General features: G+C 37.5%; 1 protein-coding gene across 1 annotated transcript in view; it reads right to left on the bottom strand.

Annotated features, from left to right (window-relative positions):
- The window catches only part of LOC121739007 (BAI1-associated protein 3), a 133,898-nt gene that overhangs the window by 5,896 nt on the left and 109,002 nt on the right, over positions 1-19,000 (bottom strand). The window contains exons 15-20 of the mRNA XM_042131311.1: positions 17,175-17,257; positions 14,848-14,911; positions 11,609-11,769; positions 10,078-10,168; positions 9,137-9,299; positions 1,214-1,439 (exon numbers count right to left, since the gene is read on the bottom strand). Of these exons, the coding sequence (XP_041987245.1) occupies positions 1,214-1,439; positions 9,137-9,299; positions 10,078-10,168; positions 11,609-11,769; positions 14,848-14,911; positions 17,175-17,257 (788 nt within the window). The remainder of the gene's footprint in view (positions 1-1,213; positions 1,440-9,136; positions 9,300-10,077; positions 10,169-11,608; positions 11,770-14,847; positions 14,912-17,174; positions 17,258-19,000) is intronic.

Genomic DNA, 19,000 nt, shown 5'->3' with positions numbered 1-19,000 from the left:
CTTGTTACCGTGACATAGGCACTTTAGAATCTATACTTAATATTATAAATGCGAAAGTGTGTCTGTCTGACTATCAGTTACCTCTTCACGTCCAAACCACAGAACAGATTTTGCTGAAATTTAGTATGGAGATACTTTGAGTCCCGGGAAAGCACATAGGATACTTTTTATCCCGGACAAATGTACGGTTCCCACGCGATAAACGAGTTTTGGCGCAACGCGTTTATGATAATTTTATAATATTGTTATAAAATATGGATAATAAACAATTTATATTATAGCAGACAGTGGGCAGAATAAATTTCTGAAAGCTAAGATATTTTTATCCGGCAACATAATAAAACAACATGGACCTTTTCGGGGTTCAACAATGGGTTATGGCGCTATAAAAACAAATTATTGTTATACATCTGACTTCTCTGTAATATATTGTGATACTGTATCGCATACATATCGCTTTTGTGATAGTGTATTTGTTGTGATAGTGTGAATAGCCCCTAGCCAACACGTTTTCTTAATCGCTTCTTTATAGAATCGCCGACCAAATGTATAGAATCGACATGGTTACATGTCGAATCTTGACTTCGTTTTACCGAACGCTTATGTCAATTTCATACATTTTTGATCGATTAAAAAAAACAATAAAGAAAACGTGTTGGCTAGGGGCTTTGATTCACAATGCGCAATTCTATTAGGATTCGGAAATTTAATAGCGCGGCATCCAGTAAACGATCGCCGCGCAGTGCATTGACCATTCACCAATGACTACACGGAAAAGTTTCCGAATCCGATTCGAACGGATATCTTGAATCGTCTTGCGCATGTCGGGCTACGGTTACGGGCTACGGCTACGGGCTACGGCTACGGGCTACGGCTACGGGCTACGGGCTACGCGGGATATTACATGAGTTTCTGGAGATTTCGCAGTTTTGGTAAAATTACTCACAAAAAGTTTATATTTTAATATTATAACTCATATGTCGATGCCTATCTTAAAAAATATTAAAGTTTAATAGTCATTTAATGAAGTTGCGAAAGCAGTTGCCTCGTACAGTGTCCAAGTTCTTGCCGATTTAACGAAACCTCACATAAAATATTATACTGCCAATTCTTAATATTTAAGATTATTTAAAAAAAAATAAGTATTATTACAAGAACTAGTTATACGCCATTTAAGAATAACATGACACGAGAAAGTAATACTACATCTTACCTTTCCCTTCAGCATGGAAGAACTCAGCCAGCAGATCCAGGGCCTCTCGTAGCCTGTGATGGTAGACCCTGGGCTTCTCCGCGCCGCCCGCGTCAGCCTGCGCCGACACCTCCTTCAGCACGGCGCTCCAGCAGCCTCCGAGCGCGCGCCCGAAGGCCCGGGGTAGCAGCCACGTGTTGAGTGACGATAGGTGCTGGTCCAGAAACTCCAGGAGGGGAGTGATGGCCTAAATGATAAAGGCTAGAGTTAAAATAAGCTTCCAAGATTTGTACAATCAGAGAAGTTGATCCCTAGGCTAGTTGACGGACCTACGTCATTTGGTCGGTTTATGTCAATTCAATGTTAGCTGTGATCGGTCTGCTGGCTTTGACTTAACGCGACCAAATTACATGGTCCGCCATCTGCCTATGAATTAATTTCTTCGACGCTAGAAAGTCAAAAAAGTCTATAAGTTTAAGGATTATAAGTTGCTTTGTTATCATAAGTTTCACATAATATTTAATGCTTCATATTAAAGATTTATATTGGAAATATTTAGTGCCTGCTTCACCACTTACCAAGGTACCGATAAGTTCCGGATAGGCTATCTACAACTTATCTGACATATAGAGTATGGAGTATTTATCAGATAAGTTATGGATAGCCTATTTGGCACTTATCAGTAAGTGGTGAAACAGGCCCTAAAAGGGACTAAAAGCCAAGAGTTAGTGCTCTGTTATCGAGGTAAGGGAAGGGGCTAAAACAATGGTCATGTAATATGCCTTTTGCTTACTTTGCTTTACCAAATCGGCATTCAAGCTGTATTATGTGGTCTTAAAATACTAATTAAACTACTAATAACCTAAAACCTTTCCAGTATATAAAAGAGTAAATTAGTAAAATGGCTGGCTGGCGACAAACGGTTGGTGGCCGATAACGATAGCGTGCTCTTATCTCTTTGATATATCGTTGTCTTCGCTTTCTTGATTTATATTCAGTGCTGGTGAACTGGTTTACTGAGCGTTCTTTTATTAAAATGTGTTACATTAACTGCGGAGGAAAATGTTTTTAAATCTTATTATGATATTATCCTATAGAGCAACAAGCGTAAAACGAATGAAAATATTTTTGTGTTACACCCTTGAAGTTTAAGACTTTAAGGTAATCTTACAGTGGGAAGGAACTGTACTAATAAATGTCCGACAGTGAAAAACGAAATTTCTACAGTTATCCGAGTAAATTATATAAATAAAGAGCTTCATACTTTATCCAAGGTTAGAAATAATTTCAGAACTGGATAGCGCCCAAAGTGACCTCGACCAAAATTACATAGTTGCTGGTTGTTTTTACCTGTAAAGCGGTCATGTTATACAGGCAAACTTTCAGTTTTTATAACATAAAGAAAGTCTAGCTGCCTCTGGCTCTTGGGTTCATATAAGGGGAGTGTTATATTTATGCTCATATTTGCAATATTATTATTTTTATACCCGCATGATTAAATTGCTCCTTAACTTATAATAGTTTATGTCAGAGTTTATGTGCTCTTAAAAGTTCGTGAAGTTTCAACTCTATCTACTTCAACGGCTTATTTCAACAGAGAAATGAGTTTAGTTAATAATTAAATACGATATGATAAAGATAATGATCGTTCTTATAATATAATAATAAGATGTAGGAAAAAATATTAAATACAGTTAACTGTACTTTGTAAGAAATTAAAGCGAACGAATACATTGTTCCCCAATATTAGATGTCATTAAAATTGTATCTCTTAGGGTAAATTCAGACCGCAACGCGACGAGGCGAGGCAAGATTTGACAGATTTCAATTGCGTGAAACGTCTTGCGAATCTGTCAAATCCATATAAATTTAGAAATAAATCTACGCGTCGCGTTACCCTGAATCAACCCTTAGGGTGAAGCCAAACGAGCGTAATTTGTGACTTGTGAGTCGCAGAATTTCGGCTGGCAGAAATTCTGCTGCATTCAGTTTCATACAAAAGTCCTATTTGATTCACACGAGCGTAATTTTGTGAGTCATGATTTGTATGAAAAGATTACGCGGCAGAAATTCTGCGACTCACGACTCACAAAATTATGCTCGTTTGGCTTCACCCTTAGGGTCAATTCAGACCGCAACGTGACGCGTAGATGCATTTCTAAAGTACTGAATTGACAGATTAGCATGTCGTCTCACGCAATTAAAATCTGTCAAATCCATACAAAAGAAATGCATCTACGCGTCGCGTTGCGGTCTGAATTGACCCTAACTGCCGCTGCACTTAGAAACGAATATTAATTTATTAACTGTAATTGATTGACGAGTTTGACATATAAATAATCATCCTTTGATTACTGTTAGGTAATTAACATTCGGCTCTGAGTACGACAGTTAATTAATAAAATAACTATTTCAATTAGATATTAAGAGAAAAATTCAGAATTCATAGATCCGTAAAATATATATCTCACAGAAAACCGGCGTGAAACAGCGCTTGCGCTGTGTTTCGCCGAGTGAGTGAGTTTACCGGAGGCCCATTGCCCCTACCCTATTCCCTTCCCTGCCCTCCCCTATTCCCTTCCCTTCCCATCCTTACCCTCCCCTATTACCCTGTTCCCTCTTAAAAGGCCGGCAACGCACTTGCAGCTCTTCTGATGCTGCGAGTGTCCATGGGCGACGGAAGTTGCTTTCCATCAGGTGACCCGTTTACTCGTTTGCCCCCTTATTTCATAAAAAAAATATATATATATATAAGTAGCAGATGTGTTAATTTTGCAGTAGCGACACACGATAATAATGCTCTTTATACCTACTTATTTCCTCCTCATTACTCTGAATAATTGGATGAAGCTTCTAATGTCGCAGTTTCCTGCTTCCGTCAATATTTAGTTAGCTTGTTTCTGCTCTAATAATGGAGAGTAACAATGTTTTAGTTCTATGATTTTGAAAAACAACGAACAAAATATAGAAATACAACTTTTTAATGTTGTTTAACGCAGTAATATAAATGTTTTTATTGTTTTGAAGATTGTGAGATGCCAAGATCTGAATATGTAGAGTCCTTAATACTTTATTTAGATGTACAATAATTGTTGATTAAATAAATAATTTAGATTGTATACCTTTTCATTTTCATAAAATTATATTGAAGCAAAAAGGATCATTTCACAGCTTTTTGTGTGTTTATATAATATCCTTTATGTGTTTATAGACAGAAGCATATTTTAAATTATTCATAATTGGCGACGCCTAAATATTTGTATTGCATTGCGAACGACAGACGAATTGCGAACGTTAGACGTGGCCATGCTTCGGTACGAATGGGCCGGCTCGACCGGAGAAATACCACGTTCTCACAGAAAACCGGCGTGAAACAGCGCTTGCGCTGTGTTTCGCCGAGTGAGTGAGTTTACCGGAGGCCCATTGCCCCTACCCTATTCCCTTCCCTACCCTCCCCTATTCCCTTCCCTTCCCATCCTTACCCTCCCCTATTACCCTGTTCCCTCTTAAAAGGCCGGCAACGCACTTGCAGCTCTTCTGATGCTGCGAGTGTCCATGGGCGACGGAAGTTGCTTTCCATCAGGTGACCCGTTTACTCGTTTGCCCCCTTATTTCATAAAAAAAAAAATATATATAAGTAGCAGATGTGTTAATTTTGCAGTAGCGACACACGATAATAATGCTCTTTATACCTACTTATTTCCTCCTCATTACTCTGAATAATTGGATGAAGCTTCTAATGTCGCAGTTTCCTGCTTCCGTCAATATTTAGTTAGCTTGTTTCTGCTCTAATAATGGAGAGTAACAATGTTTTAGTTCTATGATTTTGAAAAACAACGAACAAAATATAGAAATACAACTTTTTAATGTTGTTTAACGCAGTAATATAAATGTTTTTATTGTTTTGAAGATTGTGAGATGCCAAGATCTGAATATGTAGAGTCCTTAATACTTTATTTAGATGTACAATAATTGTTGATTAAATAAATAATTTAGATTGTATACCTTTTCATTTTCATAAAATTATATTGAAGCAAAAAGGATCATTTCACAGCTTTTTGTGTGTTTATATAATATCCTTTATGTGTTTATAGACAGAAGCATATTTTAAATTATTCATAATTGGCGACGCCTAAATATTTGTATTGCATTGCGAACGACAGACGAATTGCGAACGTTAGACGTGGCCATGCTTCGGTACGAATGGGCCGGCTCGACCGGAGAAATACCACGTTCTCACAGAAAACCGGCGTGAAACAGCGCTTGCGCTGTGTTTCGCCGAGTGAGTGAGTTTACCGGAGGCTCAATCCCCTACACTATTCCCTTCCCTACCCTCCCCTATTCCCTTCCCTTCCCATCCCTTTCCTTCCCAATTACCCTATTTTCTCTTAAAAGGCCGGCAACGCACCTGCAGCTCTTCTGATGCTGCGAGTGTCCATGGGCGACGGAAGTTGCTTTGCATCAGGTGACCCGTTTGCTCGTTTGCCCCCTTATTTAATAAAAAAAGACTATGTTTGCATTAAATTGATACGAGTGATTCCATCAAACACGGTTCATCGTATTATTATGTGCTCGTGAAATTTCGTTCAATTAGCAATCTAAATCTGTGAAACGTACGCATGAATCTGGAATTTAATAACCGACGTGAAACTTTACTGGAATTGTTCTCCAATGAGGGTTTTCGTATTTCATTTGCCGACAGGTGGCGCTATGTAGTCAGGGTCTTTCGTGTTAAACAGCTGTCATATGTCACGAAGTAGCTTATTAAACGGGCTTTGGCCCCAACACACATTACTAGGATCGTCGTCACTAGGATCGACATCGGTATCCAACCATACGAAACCCTTTGATAATATGATTTCAGGGAGCCCGCGGAACATACTATTAAGCTCACATGGGGCCCGCAAAGAAAGAAGTTAGGAGGAGTAGAAAGGAACTGTCGTTAAACATTCACCTGGTGATGAAATACAATGAAATACAAAAAACTTCATTAACTGGCTATCCATTGTTCGATTTAAAACCCTTATTAACTGGAAATTTCTATGCAGTATTCGTTTAGTTTACTAACTTAGACTTTTAAGGCTTCTATTCTCGGCAAGCAAACTACTGACTTTTAGAAACTAACGGCTTGTTTTCTTTAGATTTTAGAAGTTTACCCGTAGCACACGCGAAGTTCTAAGCTGTTTGGCCTTGTTTGTTACATAATGTCATAATATTATATTGACCAACTCCTAAACGTGCATGGTGTGAAATATGTTGGTTTCGATATAGGTATGAAATCGGTATAAAAATAGATTTTTTATATATCTCTATACTAGACGTTCCGCGAGTAAAGAGAAATTCTTTAGATACCATACAATTTTCCGCCTTTGGTTGTGCTTTTGTCATTTACTGTAGTCTACACTATATTATTGCCAAATTACATAAAAGTCAGTACTAGTTCGTGAGATGAGCGTGTTTAAATAAACAAATTACTCGCTTCAGCTTCATAATAATATCAAGTACTTATTTCCGTACACAATCAGAATACTACAAAGCTATTTTCTACAATACTGTTACAATCAATTTAAATGTGTTTTATATCGTCGGAGAGCGTACCTGCACTCTAGTTTTATCTCGAATGGCCGACCCTTTACGATCGCCCCGACTGTTAACCTACCTCTGTTGGGCATTCAAAGGTAAATTTCAGCCAATTCTGAGGTATAAAGGAAATGCACACATCCGACTCGAAGCCATTTTCAATTGTGATGAGGCTGCACACCGCAAAAAGCCAACCTGTTTTACTACTCTTTTGTATAATATTATATCAGATTTTTTTCGACTTTAATGAGTCACAACTCATAATTAGGATATCACATAATTATAATAATAATTAATTTATCTCTGCTACTTTATAATTTTTCCTCGTCAAATAACACGATCTAAGATACTATGTGCACGATAGGTAATGAAGTATTATCATTTTGGTCGCTATCAGTTATGTGTCCCAGTAGATTACTTCTTGTAAACAGAAATTAACAAATTAAGTCTAAATTAATTACAACGATTAAAGCGAAGATAATGGGCAAATTAATTTTTCCGTTGTTACGCTTCTTGCTAGAAAATTCTTTTGCGCCGTAACGTCATTACAATAAGCTTTTAAATTGCAGCAATTTATTTTAAGTATGCTTCGCAGCTGTTACATATAATAGTATCATCAATAAGGCTTAGAGAAATAAAAAAAATATATTGAAAAATGAGAATCATAGTGCGATTGATTGTCACAATAAATCTGCGGCTCTAAGCTTCTACCCATTAAAATTTTTATATAAAATCGGCATTTTTTAGACTTCGACAACTGTTTAACCCGGCGAGAATGTGCTGAAAAAAAGTTACGCGAAGAATGTGGCAGGGTAAATTATACCCTTATGTAATAACTCATACTGTTATGTAAATTATAGATGTATTATGTAATATTTACTATTTTAATCACTTTTAGGTAGCCTTTATGATATTGAATAAAAACATATTGTATATTTATATGTACACATACCTATTAATTTTACCGAAAACAAAAATTATAGATTTAACAATCAACAAAAAGTATTTAAACATCTTATAAAAATATTTAAATAAACTATATATTAATCAGTTTTAATTTTATTTTTTTTAGTCTTGAACGTGCATATAGCCAAAAAATATTGCGTGTTCCTTACAATATGGCTTTTTTACAGTGCTTACAACCATATTTAGTCTTCTAATCTCTCATAAAGGGACAGTCACGACGTCTGACAGCTCTTCCAGGAATATTTCTTGATGCTGAAGTTGAGGGTTCAGACCTAACTTTAGAGTCAGACTCGTCGAAATAAACGTTTAAAACTTCATTTATCATAAATTTTATTCACGTCCGTCATTTATTTGAAGGAAAACTACAAAAACAAAGTGAAATTAATATTAAAAAGCCATATAAATTACACAAAATAAAATTAAAAACACATAAGTACACCAGCTATGTGGCAGAGTGAAATTTACCCGAAGTAGGTTAGCAATAAAACCTATAACTCAGGCGCAGGTACGGGCAACACTAGGATATCTCCACTAATACCCTCAGCACTCCCTTGTCTGCAGCTACTGAAAGTCCCGTTGCTACTAAGCGCGAAATAAAAAAAAACTACGCGCGTTTAAGTGATGGGCAGGGTGTAAAATACCCTGCCACATTCTCGCCGGGTTAAGTGGAGAAACCCGGGTTAACTCGCAACAAGGTGATGCTATGTGTGTGGTGGGATTGGAAGGGCATTATTCATTATGAGCTGTTACAGCCAGGCAGGACCATCGATTCTGAACTGTACTGCAAACAACTGATAAGATTTAAGCAAGAAGTTGAGAGAAAGCGGCCGGAATTGGTGTGGTTTTTCACCATGATAACGCTAGACCGCCTAGACCTCACACATATTTAGCCACTTAGCAAAAATTACGGGAGTTTGGCTGGGAGGTGTTAATACATCCGCCGTATAGTTCTGACCTTACAACGTTAGATTTCCACCTGTTTCGGTCGCTGCAGAATTCCTTAGGCTGTGTCAGGTTGACATCACAAGAGGACTGCCAAAACCACTTGTCACAGTTTTTTCATCAGAGGCCTAAAATTTTTATAGCAATGGGATCATGTCTCTACCAAAAAGATGGCAAAAAGTTATCGAACAAAATGGCGTCTATATACTTTAGTCAATTGTAAATAAACTTTATAAAAAAATCTTTTGAATTTTTATATAAAATAAAATGCGAAGAAACTTTTTCCCCAAACTAATATAATACCTTATATCTGTATACGAATCGATTTCCCCGAGATTTTCCAGTTAGATGTCCAAACACTAATTCAACTTACCTGTGTCGTAGGCAGCGTGACCAGCGCTCTGGTTCTTGCCGCTGAAATATTGCCTCTGAGGCAGATGCTCTAGCTCCACTTACCTGTGGCGTAGGCAAGGTGTCGGGTGACCAGGCGAGGTGGAAGACCGCCTTGCGGAGCGGCGGACGGGCGCGCGCGGACAGCGGGGCGGCGGCGCGGGCGGAGCGCGAGTCCAGCGTGCCTAGCGCGCCGCGCACTAGCTGACGGGCGCTCTCGTCATTGCCGCTGAAATGTTGACTAGTTATAATAGTGATTTAACTTCCATAGGACTAAAGGTGATTGCACATATTTTATCAGCACGCACGCGCCGAACGAAACGCACGAAATCATGTGACTCGCACGTTCGTCCGCACTCGGCGTATTCGGCGCGTAGTACGTTACTGACAAATGTGCGTTCAGCTTAAGGGAGATCGCAGACGACACACTTTTTGTGTGATCGAGTCTGCGGCGCCCATACAGTCGGCATGGCCGCGCCATGCCAACTGTATGGGCGCCGCTCCCTAATTGTCCAAGTCTGAAAAAGTTTGATACGATGCAATTTGAGATTGCCTTGGGGTCGTGTTTTCTATCGTAGGGAGAATTTGTGACTTCAAGTTTCAACGCATACATTTAACTTATTTAAGCTCCGCCGCCTCCGCTACATATAACATAGCCCAAATTAAGTACCACCACAATCTTCGCTGTCCTGAGCCCTGAGATAGTTATGACGCCGAAGTTCGTAAAGAATTTTAATATTTGTAAATCACACTACCATCGCTTTACTCTACGTTAAGCGATGACGATACTAAATGTTCAACTTCTACAAAATATACGAGTTAATTTTAGTCCCGTGTCACTTTGTATTTTAACTTTTAGCTATTACCACATTTTAAGCATTTCCGGTGAAAAGGTTTCGCTTTCAATAACAAAAAAATAAATAAAGAAAGCACATTCCATAACAGCAATAGCAATATGTCTGAAGTAATAAATTGCTGCTGACTATAATATTTGTGTTCACACTCACATGTGCTCATCGTCGTACTCTGCCAGCGAGCGGCGCACGTACTCCAGATTGTTCACGATCGTGCATATCTCCTCCGTCGTCTTGCCCTGACCTGGAAACTTACACTTTGAATTTCCCTTTATTGCGGGCTACATTTTACATATCCCTTTTGTATGGACACTGAGCGGGAATTCACGGAACTGTTGAGTTTATATTGTTAAAGCTCTGTAAACTGAAAAGCGATATTTTTATAAATTCTAAATTATATAGCTTGCGGTAAAATTCAAATTATCAGCGGACATTTTGGGAAATTGAAAAAATGCAGATTTACTACTCAATATAATAATAATATATCTAAGACTCTTGCTAAGTACTCACATGCGGTTTTGCTCGATAGTTTTACCCCAAATCGAGCAATAACCACCGCGTGGACCGCAAAACTGACAGCTTGAAGGCTCGCTTCGAGCCGGCTCGATGAAATTAAATATGTCATTTCCTTCGATTCGGAGTAAAACTATCGAGCAAAACCGTATGTGAGTACTTAGCAGAGTTAGTAAGTTACTGTGACTCTGCAGTCTGCGCTCAATGCAAAATCGTCTATATTATATATACCACATAATATAATAAGATCATGCTAGCTTAAAATTTTTTTGGTCGTTTTACATCACTTTACATAATTTCCGTGTTAAAACTTCAACTGAAATTTATAATGTAGAGGTAATGTGGTAAACAATGAATTGCGAAAATTTTATTGTGCTTAAATTTTCAGGGCAAATTAGCTGCACAAAGCAGGCTGTATCGCGTGTGTTTTGTAATTTTCGCGAGTCTGAAACTCGTTCGGAGTGAGCTTCACCTGTGTAAATCCCGCGTTACGTTTAACATAATGAGAATGCTGTTATATTACCACAATTTCCGTTGCTTGGTTAATAGTACAGTATTATGTTACATGCGTATGTTGTGTAAATGAGTTACAGCCAATTAATTACGTTACACGCTAATTTTAGTTTCTCAAGTTACAACCATGTTAGTGATGATTATTATATTTTGCCTTATTTGCGTAGTGGATCAGACACAATCTTAATTATTAATGCCACTGTAGTTTCTGGAATCAACGTAATCTACCGTACTCCTGAAATAACTAAAGGGAGCTGAAGATTAAGCGCAGAGCTCGGCTGGGTCGGAAAATCTTTCTTTGGGGTTACCACTATTCACCATATTATTCCCATAAGTGTAAACTCTGCTTAAGGCAATATTTCGCTTTTTAAACAATCTATAAAGTTATGGAACTTTCAAAAGTATATTTTTAAGACTGGGTATGGTCTCGAAACATTACAAATACATAATAACTATGCACATTACAATGAGCCGTGTACTTGAAATTAAACATTTGCATAATACAAATACAGTTACTCCTTTACTTTTAATACGATCGCTTCGTGCTAATGCCTTGTTGTCCACTCTCAAATACTAAAACCCGCTTATGTGTGCATGTACTCGATCTAAGCGGTCTAATGTAAAGATTCTGCGTAAATTAATCTAACTGTGCTCGTACCGTAGTTCTCATAGTAGCCCTGATCGGCGAGCGCTCCATGTATGAGGTCGGCGTAGTGTAGCGCAGTGGCGCAGGCGGCCTCCAGCAGTCGCAGACTACCGCCGATCGTCCCCTCTTCTATACCGCCGATAGCTCGCCATACTAGCCGCATATGGTACAGGCTGGAAATAAAGTGAAGAGTGAAGCTAAGTGGCAGATAGTTCCACCGTTGAATAAGGTGACAAAATACTTGTATAGGCCGCAGCAAACTGTAAGATCGCTTGGTTTTTTGATGGGGCAAATCACTTATGGAACACTCGATTAATAGATTTAAAATCGGAGTCGTTATTGGCAGATTGCGATTACCATTAGTGACACGTTATTGCGGGTGTCTAGTGCTAGTGTAGTGTATCGTCGCATATGCTCAATAGCAATAGCAATAGCTATAGATATTGACCACATGCGACGATTGCTTTTTCCAATTTCGTTGACGATCTATCAACAACGGCCCCGGTAGCATACAATTATTATAATTTGCGTTGTCCCACCCTTGTCCCTTGTACACTAAATTTGTCGATATCAATGAACTTTGATTATTATTTATTACTATAGTATCAAATTAAGAACATCGGTAGTCACGACTTTAGTAATTCCAGCATCTTGTGATTCAAGCTTTAGAACACCCACCAAAAGCTACATTAAGGTTTCAGCATCACGTTTTGATTAGTTAAGTTATTAAATTTAATTAGTTTGTACCTTCTACAGTCATTATTTTTTTAATTAAAAAGAGCTTTTGCTCCCTCAGTAAAAACTTTAATAAAGTCCCAAATTGTATAATTAAGAAAGAAACAAAAATGTACTGTTATTTTTTAATGAAATTTAAATTGGAATAAAGAAACAAAAGTCGAGGTAAAAATTAATGAGATTTAAGTACTCAATTAGTTTCAGTGCATTAATTTATAATGATGGAAAAGAAAATTACAGGTTAGAGTAATTTGTTAATTAATTAAGATATTACCCTTTATTAATGTAAAACACTGTGGAATAATTTATTACCCAAACGACCGCGATTTCTAAAATAATTTGGAAGTAAAATAATATAAAAGTAAAGTGAATTAACGATTAGTGAAGCCTTAAAAATAAATGATTTCTTTTTTAATCTAATATTAATGGGTCGTATAAAGTGACAGAAAAGAGTATATACTTAAATCAAATACCTAAAAAAACAAAGTGACATAACAAAAACGCTCTTTTATGGCAATGAAAACATAATATTGTGTTATTGAAAGGGATTTTCGTGACAAAATTGAATATTAAACGTACTCTGACAACACCTGAGCCCTCTGCAAACTGAGATATATTGCTTTAGGTAGATGCCGTATAATGTATAGAATAACTTTACTCGTTAGTAAAGTATATTATACGTTTAACTGCAAGGTATATTATAATATTGCTGACAAAAGTTGCTCGCCAGTTGCGAGCGGAAATTCATTTAGTTTTTTATATCGTGACCAACCGTACCCTTGGCCTTATATCCTTCCTAGGTACTCAAAGTGTCAACATTTACGTATACACGCAAATCGCCCAACGGTTGAAGCCTTAGGAGGTAGAGAAAAACAGACAGACACACTTATCACAATCATAATGGACTTAGACAGATTTAATATCATAATATGTTTTAGGTAGGCAATGTAAAAATGTTTTACATTAACTTAAGCCGCATTTTTTAAATGTCATATTATTGCTAATGTTAAAGTAACATTATTATTTTAAACAAAAAATTAAAACCGACTTCCAAGGTAAAAACAATAATAATATGAACTAAAAAGTATTAAATAACTCTTACTCTATAATAGTGCCTTTTTCAGAATAAATTGTGGTAAATGCTTGCAGTTATGTAAGCGATGCTACAGTTTAAAAACTTTTTTCTTTAAAGGTTCAGGAGTTCTGTTCAGTGGCTTTGGATACCTATAGATATATAAGAGATACTTTCGTATGAACTTTCTCTTATTCGTAACATATGTTTAAGTTACTAGAAACAACATTTTAACCACTCTGAGTATTTTGATAAATTTCAAGGTTTTCTCTCGATTGCTCATAGATCCCATCATCAGCTCACCACTTTCGTAATTACTATACAAAATCAAGATTACATCCTATACAACAACACAAGAATTTTGAAAATCGGTCCAAAAACAGCGAAATAATCATCAAAACATCTGCTTCGATGCAAAATATCACGAAAAGCATCAATAATTGGGTCATAATGTGATGACCCATGGCATAATTATGATTTTGATGATGATGATCAAATAAATTGATGTGTTGGCTTATGCTTTCAATTGTTTAAACAACGCCGAAATCCCCGAACCTGTATCTATAAGGATTCAAAAGTTCTGTTGGGTACCTTCGGATCCAGGGTATAACCTGGTACGAAATCTTACTTTTTGGTAGCATTTAACTCGAATGCTTCAGAAATAATTGAAATCACTATATGTTTCCATACAAATTTCAAGGAGTCCCCTCGATTCCTCCTGGATCCCATCATAAGATCACCACTTTTATGAACATGGTACCAAATTCGAGTTAAACCCTATACAACACAAAAAGAATTTTGAAAATCGGATCACAAATGGCTGAATTATCGTTGAACATACAAAAAAAATACATACAGCCGAACGGATAACCTCCTCCTTTTTGGAAGTCGGTAAAAAGAATTAAGAACAATATTCAATAGCCTTTACGGAATAAGAGCAAGGAAAAGTAAAGGTTAGTGGAAAGTCTCCCGGAATAACATCGCACGCCGGAAACTGTCGGAACGAATCATGTTCACTTCCGCTACTGGTTGTTAATTTCATTTCGCAAGGATCATTTTTCGGTTCGGAAACTTTCTATTTTGTCGGGGAAACGAGTTGATTCTTTTAGGGTTCCGTATCCAAAGAGTAAAAACGGGACTCTGATGTCTATCCGTCTATCCTGGCTGTATCTCAAGAACATTAATAGCCAAAGAGTTGAAAATTTTACAGATTATGCTGTTGCCGCTATAAGAACAAAATATATTATACCTAAAAAAAATTAAATAATATTTTAGGCGGATTCCTATACAAAAAATACTATTTTTTTTAAATTTTGCTGTATGAACGCTTGGTGCGCGATTGTAACTCGCACTTGGCCGCTTTTTTGGCATACAATGTTGCGAGCAGATTTCTTTTTTTAATCACCTATGATATTATTATAAAAAAAACATCATTGTTACTCACCACGCTGCAGTGTCTACAGATGATGTGCTGTGCTTTACAATGTGCTCTCCTTCTACCGGACGATCTGCAATAAAAGTTATTACTTTAATTGATATTTCATATTCCAAGAGTGAACTAAATTATAGATAGAGTTCGAGAAACAACATGAGACCGGTTTTTGTTGACGTGTGAACTACGTTATTGTACAGCCCGTTGATCGCGAAGTAGCGTAGTTTGACGAATGTGTGCATGGGCGTACCCAGGTTCTCGGCCAGGGGGGGGGGGGGGGCAAATTACTCAGGTTTTGGGCCAGGTGGGGGCAAATCAGTTTTTTTATAAGCTAGTTGTTTATAAAAAATTAATAATTTTTTGTTGTAAAAATATTGTACTTATTGCAAAGAAATGGCAAAAATTCGTTTTCTTAATTTTTATAGATAAAGTACTAGATAATATACTTACTAGGGACGTGAACATGGTCCCGGGGGGGGGGGGGGTACGCCCATAAATGTGTGTGCGTAATGCTAAGCACTCACATACGTTTTCACTCGATAGTTTTACTCCAAATCGAGCAAAAACCACAGTGTGGACCGCAAAACTCATAGTTCGAAGGCTCGCATCGAGCCGGCTTGATGGAATTAAATATATCTATTTTCCTTCGATTTGGAGTAGAACCATCGAGCAATGCTGAATGTGCTGACGAAAGCCCGATTCGTGGTTTTTACTCTACGTTATCACGTAGCTCGATCGAGCAAAACCGTATGAGAGTACCTACTTAGCGTAAGAGTGGAAATGATGCGGCTTTAGATTATAACATAGACTACATCCGCTATCTTGGTATTACATTTCCTTTGAGATTAATCTTTGATGATTTCTTTTGTGCAGTTCTAACATATTTTGTCAATAAGAAGAAAATATTAAAAAATATTTCGGTTTTGAACACAAATCAAAGGGCGCTTGCTTCGGTGTACTCGTACGTAATACACTGACGCATTCACAAGCGCGTACACGACTTCCAAATGTAATGCCAAGCGAGATTTGTGGACGGTTGTGCCTTGTCACGCATCACGCTTGATGGAAACGCAGCATTAGAAACGAAGGATTGAACAAAAAGTCCATCTATTGCTGTTGATGCTGATGGTTGATTGACATTTAGTCGACGTCCACGTCGCATGAGGCGAAACCGCAATCAATTTAAATCTATTCCCCAAACAAAACCGCGGTAACAAAAACGGTAGATAATAAAAAGGCTGTTGTGTTAAAATTAACATTTATTTTATAGGTCGCGGGGGGTGCCCTGCTATCGGCCGATAAACGTTCGAAATCTAAATATTCAGGATGTTCTAATGTTCGTGTCGGCCGACCGTTTAGACGCGATCCTTATCCGACGGTCGGGGTGTGAGAGAGCCGACAATTAGGCGCTTTCGGAGGTGATATTTTTCTTTTGTTCGTTAATGAAATGTTTCACGTGCGCTGTGTTTTCGTTGCCCGGGCCCGGTCACTCGGCCGTCGTAATTACTTTTCAACTTTGCCGATTCCCGTTTATTGCGGCTCGTCCTTTAATTTATGTTTCGTTATTTGTTGGAATGATTTTTAGCATTAACACGATGTGAACATGGAAACGAATTTACATTAACCCAGGGGTTCCCAAACTGTGCGCCGCGGCGCCCTGCCCCCCTAGCATACGCCAACGAGATATCTCGTAGATATCTCACTCTCGAGCGTAGTGATATTGACAATATCGATATATATCTCTTTTTTACAAGCTATTATTAAAAATGATTTTACTTTTTACTTTCGTTGGCGTATGCTAGCACGGCTGGTTGCGCCGCGGAAGGGCAAGAGGGGCGCCGCCGTGACTCGTGAGTCAATCCCCAAGCGGCAGCCGGCTGCCACATAACAATTGAAAATCTATTGTGTCTGCAATACCCACGATGGAGGTGTTTAATGGGAATCGAATCTTTAATTATCGTCGAGTTAAATTTTAATATGGAACACCAAGTGTTAAACGTTTTTGTAAAGAATTTACATGTAGCTAAGCTAATTAAGCTAAGTAGGACCGTTTCTACTGGTAAAAATAGGAATAGACTTTTTTACGATACTTTTTCAAAGTAGAGTAAATGTGAAATTGTAGGACTATTTATAACGGCCCGGTCAAATTATTCAAAAACTAGGCATATGACCACGCAGCAGTGACGTCATCAAATCAGCAAGGCGGTAGTATCTTGCGACAGCAATGCAGCAGGCGAAAATTGTATAATAATAAATTTAATAATATGTTCTGTCAAAGATCTTTAGCATTTCTGTCGGAAGGTAAATAGTAACCCTGCTGGTCTGTTGGTTTTATTTACCCAGTTCAACTGCAGCGCGTACCCTTTGTAGCGCCATTGTCTTGGTCACCGCCAGCCAGCGGTCAATCAGAGGCTCGAACCACCTGGGAAACGATAATGTTACAGTTTTTATACGTACATGGTTACAGTACGAACAGATCTCTCATTAGATATAACCTTTATATTATAAGCTATTAAAAACTTTATACAAAGCACCAAAAATAATTTATTTTTACTTTAGAAACTTTTGTCTAATGAGGGTTGTCGATATATCATTTGCCACCAGTGCAGAGGGACGGTAGGGTCTCTAGTATCAAGTGTCATGTCAGACAGACATATTATATAGACAGCCGGAGCTTACTTCTAAAATCTGTGGCCAGAGCAGACCTATAACGTGACAATATTATGTGGAAGCTATTTCGTGACATATGTCAGCAGTTTGACATTGGTTTGACACGACAATTGTAGACCCTATGGCTACATAGCAGCGCCGGTTGTCTCTCATTGCCGTCGGAAACGCGTGTGACAAGTGAGTGACAAATAAAATTACTGAACCGCAACGAGACTCTCTTTAGATACCTTTTGGTCGCATTCTAACAGAATTTGCATGTGATAGAAATGAAAAGCACAGCTAAATAGCTATTTCTAGGGCTTTTTAGAACAAAGAGTGATGATGCATTAGATTCCACGTGTGTTGCGTGCAGGAGTGTGATTGCATCGCACATACTGCCCAGTGCCCAGTGACTGTCTGCATTGCGGAATAATACACCCTCGGTACTTGTCATAAGTAAAGTGATGACTTGCTTTATTGCAAATTTATATAAATAGTCGTGAAATTAACTAACGATATCCTTAAGAAATAATAATAATTATTAGGATAACTAATAATGATTGTCATACTTGTCAAAAAATTGTTTCAAATGGGCATCCCATATTCTTAGGTTATAATAATTATATTCTCTGGTTATTTGATTCAAGTTTAATAAATAATAACAATCACTGACCTTATTTCACCTTTAATAAGCCATAGTCAACATTATAAATTGTAAAACCTACAATATAATTGTCTAATTATGTGTCCGAAATCCGAATTGATTGGTTGTTCTGTTATGTTGTTAGCAGAGCCACTTTATGGCTCAGTGAGCTGTTTAGTGTAACAATATAAGGTTACATTTTGGTGATAAAAGTTTTCCAAAAAATATTTTCCTGTATTCTATTACCATAATATTTATAAGTTAATCTCATTTATTTTAGCATCTTGTTCCGGACAACTTACTAAACAAACTTGAAGTGCCAATTAAAAGTTTTGTCACTACCAAACGGTGTCCCGTACAAAATCAAACCCATATTAACTTTTTACCGAAATACCTATATATATGCGATTGTTATGAAGCCGAAATAAAATAAATGATAAGGCCGCCGAGGGTAAAGTTACAGAAGGAGTAATACGTCTCGTGAGAGTGCCAAGTATTGTCACAGTTTATATGATTTATTTGCAAGTTTGTCTCTCTTTGCCGCTTATTCTATTACACTTACAAGAACGGGCATAGCTTTTGTACTTTTATACTATGTAGTATAATAAAGTAAGTATAACTTGGGGTTGTCATTACCCAAATTCCCTTCGCCGGTCAGGCACGACAAAATTCCCGGACATTTGGCCGTAATGTGGTTATTTCCCCGGACACCTCATAAACAGTATACATATTTACAATAACGTCTTGCCAATTTTTACTTTTCCAACAAGAATTTGTATAAATCTGACTAACTCAAGTCCGTGCTAGAGACGTGTGTATGCTTAGCGAGTTTTATCTTTCGTTAATTACTGCCTGGTTAAATAGTTGGATTTC

Source organism: Aricia agestis, chromosome Z, assembly GCF_905147365.1.
Source record: "Aricia agestis chromosome Z, ilAriAges1.1, whole genome shotgun sequence".
NCBI lineage: Eukaryota > Metazoa > Arthropoda > Insecta > Lepidoptera > Lycaenidae > Aricia > Aricia agestis.
This window is presented reverse-complemented; position numbering and strand designations above follow the sequence as displayed.